The sequence below is a fragment of the Salmo trutta genome, chromosome 26 (assembly GCF_901001165.1).
Source record: "Salmo trutta chromosome 26, fSalTru1.1, whole genome shotgun sequence".
Classification (NCBI taxonomy): Eukaryota; Metazoa; Chordata; class Actinopteri; order Salmoniformes; family Salmonidae; genus Salmo; species Salmo trutta.
The window spans coordinates 30861662-30868412 of record NC_042982.1 but is presented as its reverse complement, the minus strand read 5'-3'; the positions used below and the strand labels follow the sequence as shown (position 1 = coordinate 30868412).

Sequence of the window (6751 nt, the reverse complement as noted above, 5' to 3'; positions counted from 1 at the left end):
TCACTAATTAGTCATATAGTTAAGTCTATGGACATTTCAGCCTATGGTATTTCAAAGCTATGAAAAGTATTAGACCAATTTAACAGTTTAACCCTCCTATTGTGTTAGTTTCATGTTAATTCATTCTGTGTTCCCGGTCCAAAATGACCACCCCATTATAGCTGATTATAAATCCATAATATATATAATCACCTAATGTTATGTTAAATGTTTTTATCAACTTAAGTTCTTGTGAACATTACAAGTTTTGAACTTCTATTTGCTATTTATGGCCTGTAGGCCTCATCTACCTGAGCTCATACAACTCGCTTTTGAGTAAAAAAAAAAAGGGATTATTTTGACTATAACAAATACTCAGATGAAACCTATTGTGCTATTTATCACAGACTACTTTATGTCAAAGTTTAACAAGGACTCGCTCCTCCTCACCAGTGTCATGATCAAAGATATGATCAAGAGCCTCACATACAGTATATCGTTTGGTCATTGTGCTACCACAGAATGAATTGTGAGCAAGGACTCAAAAAAGCTTTATATACCAGAGCTGCAAGAAAAGTTCTATATATTATTGAAACAATGTTGCGATTGTTTGTGAGAATGTCAACAGGTGTGGTTCCCGTGAGGGAAAGATTTTATTGGGGAAAGGTTACCGTGGGGGTTGCCATGGAAACCAAGAAGGGGAGTGAGGTGTGTGTGTGTGTGTGTGTGTGTGTGTGTGTGTGTGTGTGTGTGTGTTTAATCCAATGTCAAATGTAATCCAATGTCTCCATCTAGTGGACATTTCTAGTGATGTGTTTATTGGTAGTTTTTTATCAACTTTTTCCTCACTTCGAAGAAATAGGCTGTAGCGAATCATATTAATGCGCCGGGCTTGGAATTTGACCACGTTACCACATGATTCGGCCGCCACGGACGCTGCCATTATAACGTCATAGACGGTCGAAAGTGTACGTCATAGTAAAACAGCTGAGATATTCCCGCGAGTTTCACTTTTTGATCACACTCAGACGTGCTGAAGAACGTAAGTGCCTCAGTAGCGGTCAATCTGCAATGCAATGACAAATTCAGGTTAATTAACTAGATTAGGCTAATTAAATATAAAGATCTCTTGTAGAATTTGCACCCAAAATGTAGTCCAATGAGTGAAATAGAAAGTAGGCTAGCCTAACGAGAGAAATCTAATAATGACTTTTTTAGGATATCTCACCGCATAAAATACAATTGGGAATCTGTTATCCAATACGAGAATGTTTGGTACTGAGGTCTTCGAAGAAGCGCAACAACCCCAAAGCCAAACACGCAGGAAAGGAGATAGGCTTTTTATCTGTTTCAGGCTTCATACCCTAACAAGTACTGAAGTAGTGCCATATATGCTTTTTATATGGACAGGAATAACAGAAATAGTCATCTGAAAATGTCTGGCATAGTGGGGGGATGATATTGTAGTGTAACTGATGACTACATTAGTATTTTTCCCCAGCTCTCCCCTCTCTGACCCCTAAGCCTGCATGTTACCCCTTCTAGCTCTCTCATGCCCACACAAAAGCTGAGCTTGACCCAGTGACCCGCTCCCTGGCTCTCCACCTGTGCTGCCCAGCCGGTGACACTCTCCTCCTCCAGCCTGTGTCTCTGCCCTGTGGCCACTGCCTCTGTCGGCCCTGCCTGGAAGGCGTCCACACCAAGGCCTCTGATGCCGAGCAGCCTCAGCCCTGCTCCCAGTGCCCCCGCTGCCTGGTCCACTGTTCCCTCCAGGCTGCAGCAGCTCCTGTAAAGGCTTGAGGGCCTGAGGCGGAGGAAGCAACCCAAAAACACCTGTGCCAAGAAGGTACCCCTGAGGGTGACCACCTTCGAGATCTGCTCTAAGCAGCGCGAGGCCCAGCGCTACTGCCACACCTGCAGCCTCAACTACTGTGCCAAGTGCCTGAGAGAACTCCATGGCATATAGACATTCCAGGCCCATGTGCTGACGGAGCCCGTGAAGAGCGGGTGCCGCGATCTATGCCCCACCCACCACTGTTGCCTTGACGATGGAGCTCTGGGGTGCCAGGAGTTCATGGAACAGGGGCACCAGGGACACGATGTGTCACCAGTCCACGAGGCCCGCGCCCACAGGGAGGTGGGCATCCGTAATTCCCTAGAGCAGGCTGGGAAGGGTAAGGTCACGTCTACTACTCTAATTTCATGGATTTATGTCGTTAATTTGAAATGTTAATGTTGCTGCACAGCTTTTGTTCAGTTAATTAGCTTTCATAAGTGCAGCCAGAATCTACCAGTGCTAAGCTTTCACCTCTTAATTACTGCAAGTAAAAAATACATTCTCAAAATCCCATCTCTGTGAACCACAGTAATGATAGCCAATGTTCCCTCAAATAAAATTAGGCACTGAGCAAATTTCAGGTCTGCTGAGTACAAACTTGAACATTTTGAAAATTCTGTGCAAATTCCAGCGCAAGTTTACTGTGAACACTGAGGTCGTACTCGCTTTAAGTTCCCGTTTTAACAGTGGTCAGGTAGGCTACTATGGATATTTTATCATAATGTAGGCCTACCAGAGTGACCTACCATCAAAAACAATGGAGAAAAATACATCCCATAACATTTTAACATGGAAATAGCTGTTCTATCATTCAGCCTACAGAAGCAGCAAATGTGTGGTGTTCATTGTTAGCCTGAGACTTTTGAAAAAAACATGCAGGGCTTAACATTATCCTGTTATCCACTTGTCCTTCAGATGAGGAGATGGCTTGAAATGTTTTGTTGTTTGATGCAAGAAACCACTTCACAAAATAAAAATAATTATTATTCCCATACTATTATTACAGAAAATCAGACAAATTATGCTACCCTCTGCCTACTTAGCTTATTCAAGACCGTCTCAAAATACAACACTGCCCCTTTAACACATAAAAAGCGCACTTTACCGGACAAGCTTTTCAAAGATGACTAGAAATGCACACATTTTGTGCTCTTGTCGGAAGCGACCACTCCCCCATTGTTGACTAGATATTAGTGATAACCGGGCTAATAACTAACTAGCAAAGAATATGAACAAATGTGCCCAGGTGGCTACATGCATCTTTGATCTCAAAACAAGCGCATCTACTCGTGACCGCTCATGCTGTAAACACAGTCAAGTTCAAAGTGAATGGCACAGATCCATATAGGCCTACTGCAGCTCTGATTGGTTATGGCTCTGTAGAGTAGGGACCTGAGTCATGCCTGTCAATGCAATAGAATAATATGCCAATGCTCTCTGCCTACAAGAAAATCTTTTACAGTTCGTTTTGCAGAGTTTGTTTTGTTTCAGTATGTTACATTGAAAGTGGCTAATATTGCGTTGATTTGAGCACAATTTTCCACAGTATAGTGAAACGTTGATAGTGTTAACTACAGGGAAAAACTAGGAAGTTGAGTGAAGTTCAAACTCATGCTTCTCTGCATGGGCTGATATTTCTTCTGCCTGGCCATCCGAGGGGAGCTGCGCGCCCACGCACGTGCACAGCTTAGAGGGAATATTATGTCAAACAGATTACTTCACTGTGCAACAGAGTAAACTCAAAGTTAATTCATTAAAAGTTAATACAGGAAGTTTGTATCAGATGTTTATTGCTGCACCCGTCACGTGGCTGTAGTCAAGTCCCAGTGTGAAGCTGACATGGTGTCCATGGACCAGTTGAGGGCCCGGACGGGCTCCGATGGCACCGAGCTAAGACGCCATGTGCGCGAGGGCTTCCTGTCTCTCCGTAATGTTCTGCTAGACCAGGAGGCATTGCTGCTCTCCCACCTGGACAACCTGACCTCCAGCACCTGCAGCGGAGCCATTGACTTCCTCCAGACCTCTGCCCCACTCCTGGGCTCCCTGACTGGGCTGGAGACGATCTCTGAACAGGCCCTCCTGGAGCCCAACACCGTGGCCTTCCTGACCGGGGCCATGGCTCTGACCCAGTGGCTGCAGAGGGTCAACGGGGACATTCATCGCCCTGCCCTGACTCTCCAGGAGGGGGAGCCCTTCAAGGGGGTGAAGATGGACTTTGATGCCCTCTTTAGGGACCTGCAAGGGACCCACCTCCACTGGAAGAGCCCCAAAGTGGCTGCAGTGGTTGCCATGGCGACCGGCATGGAGGCAGCCATTTTGGAGGGGTGCTGCGAGGTGTTGCAGCTGCCATCATGGCCAGGGACCCCCCACCACACCCTGGTGGACTCACCCCGAAGCCCCCGGACCCCCAGGAGCCACAGGAAGCTGGTGATGGAGGAACAGCTGGGCCTGTCAGCTGGGGACTGCAGCGATAAGGAACGCCATCTGCTGCCCAGGCCCCCCCATCATCTACCAGCACATCGTCAGTGGAGCCAATGTGGAGGTACAGTTACACAGCAACTATGGACTTATTCAGAAATTAAACTTCAAATGTATTGTTTTATATCTATGTAGAAGTTATCCAATAGGATGATAGCTATTTATCTGTCTGTGTAGATCTTCTGGATGCTGCCCATGGGCGAGGAGGTGGAGACCTTTGACATTCACTTCCAGGATGTGGTTATCTTGGGGATGGCCATGGAGGAAGGGAAGGGAGTGGTCCTGGTGGGGCTGAAGACCTGCAACCTGCAGACGGCCGGGCTCTGCCTAAACACACACACACTACCTGTTCCGGGCACGCTCTGTCAACAGCCACGGGGCCACGTGTGGAGCTCCTCCTACAGAGTGAGTGTGGTATTACATGACCAATGACATTCACTGACTGACTGTGAGTCCAATCCTATTTTGATATACATTAGTATTACTAACAACTAACTTGTTCATGTTGTCATTGTTCCCAGGTGAACACCGAGTGCCAGGGAGATGAGGCCAAGGCAGCCGTGACACAGGAAATCTAACTCTTACAACACGAAATAAAGATCCCACACATCAAATCTCATGCTCCATATGTCTACTTACAATCTGCCTTTTACACATATTACTTTACATTATCAAACAGAAACATACATTGCATAAAAAAATAAAGCAAGCAACTTTGAATTTGTTTTTCAGCAAAAACAATGCACACATCTTGTTGCTATGTGGAATTTGTTCCTGACTAATTCACCTGGTTAAATAAAGGTTAATCAGAATAAAATTGTATTGACCACTTGAACATAGAAATTATAGTCTTAGTCACGTCTCAGTGCCCAGAGCAAACAGTGGAAATCTTTCTTTAATCACCTATGAAAAAAAAATGAATTAGCATCAGGCTAACGAGTCCTAGGTGACCCTCTCGTTATACAACATTAAATAATTACATCCTATTACCCCCAGCAGCAGCAGCTCTCTGCTATTACAGCCCACACATCTCTCAAGGACATGGTAATCCACTCATTCTAATTAAAACATTGCTGAAAGTGCACTGTCCGGAAAAATTTGGTAAGTGTCGTGACTTGACTTTAAAATCAATCTGAAGACTTATTTATCTAATTACCAAAATATGTTTAATTGTTACCAGATTAAATTAATAATGTAACAATTAACTAATTAGGATCTGGGGCACCACGAGAGCAGTTCTTTAAAGAGTTGCCATCACCCGAATTAAACTCTAAAGGTCTTTACCTATCACATAAATAGTCAATGTATTAATCATAACCTCATCATATCATTGTTCTGAACAGTTGTAACCTCCTTGCATCTGCGAAAACCTGAGGCTTACTTATGATTCAGTACTACACAAATTGGTGTAATTATTTATTTACAAACTAATTAAATGGTAACACAGGATAACATATACACTTAATATGTCATAAACAGGTCCCTAGCGGACTGACAACAATATGGCTGCTTGTTACAAAAGACATGGAGGGCGAGAGAGAGGGAGAGACACTTAACATTGGTACATTTAGAAAATACTCTCACTTATAGTAGTCCTATGCTTTGCACATGAACTGCCGCCCGCTTGGAGTAAGAAATCATAAATATATTTACGTGAAATGCCTTGGTTCGCCGTGTCTCTCTCGGAACCGGGCCGCCTTGGAAAGAGGGTTGGGCCTTTTCGTGGCACGCTGATAAGTCTGATTGTCCAGAAATGGTTCCAACAAGTCTTCTTATCAGGTATGAAGGTAAGACCCAGATGCAGACCACGTCAAATAAACAATAATTTCATATTCCAACACGGGCAGGCAATAGACAGGTCAAGGCAGGCAGGGGTCAGTAAACCAAAGGTGGGGCAATGGTACCAGGTGGCAGGCAGGGTCAGGGTAAGGCAGAGGTCGGTAATCCAGAGGGGGGCAAAAGTACAGGTCGACAGGCAGGCGGAGTGGTCAGGTAGGCAGGCTCAGAGTCAGGACAGGCAAGGGTCAAAACCAGGAGGGCGAGAAAAGAGAGACTGGAAAAAGCAGGAGCTGAGCCACAAACCGCTGGTTGACTTGAACAAACAAGACGAACTGGCAACAGACAAACAGAGAACACAGGTATAAATACACAGGGGATAATGGGGAAGATGGGTGACACCTGGAGGGTGGTGGAGACAAGCACAAAGACAGGTGAAACAGATCAGGGTGTGACACTTCTACTGTTGTTCCTCTCTGTAGTTGTCCGGTGACTTGTCATGTAGTCATGAACAGAACTATAGAGTTGATTTTCCTACCATTCGTTCCTGAAGCTGCCTCTTGAAGCTGCCTCTTGAAGATTGTACAAAGTTTATGTAAAACAATTAAATCTGTTTCTTAAAATAATTTCCCTCTCTTAACAAAAACACTTTTATAATTTTTCATATTTCATGCGCAACAC

General features: G+C 44.6%; 1 protein-coding gene across 1 annotated transcript; it reads left to right on the top strand.

The window, feature by feature from the left end:
* The first annotated feature begins 1892 nt into the window (after window positions 1-1892).
* On the top strand, window positions 1893-4908 carry LOC115163981 (uncharacterized). The gene is made up of 4 exons (XM_029716150.1): window positions 1893-2153; window positions 3600-4358; window positions 4472-4699; window positions 4816-4908. Exons 1-3 carry the CDS (start codon window positions 2054-2056, stop codon window positions 4513-4515), a joined length of 903 nt encoding a protein of 300 aa, XP_029572010.1. The 5' UTR covers window positions 1893-2053; the 3' UTR covers window positions 4516-4699; window positions 4816-4908.
* Window positions 4909-6751: the final 1843 nt, after the last annotated feature.

Excerpts from the sequence above, each read along its gene's own strand:
- LOC115163981 (XM_029716150.1), top strand. The coding sequence starts at position 2,054 with ATGGAACAGGGGCACCAGGGACACGATGTGTCACCAGTCCACGAGGCC. Across the intron at positions 2,154-3,599 it reads CCTAGAGCAGGCTGGGAAGG|ATGTTTATTGCTGCACCCGT; the intron begins GTAAGGTCACGT and ends AGTTTGTATCAG. Across the intron at positions 4,359-4,471 it reads TCAGTGGAGCCAATGTGGAG|ATCTTCTGGATGCTGCCCAT; the intron begins GTACAGTTACAC and ends CTGTCTGTGTAG.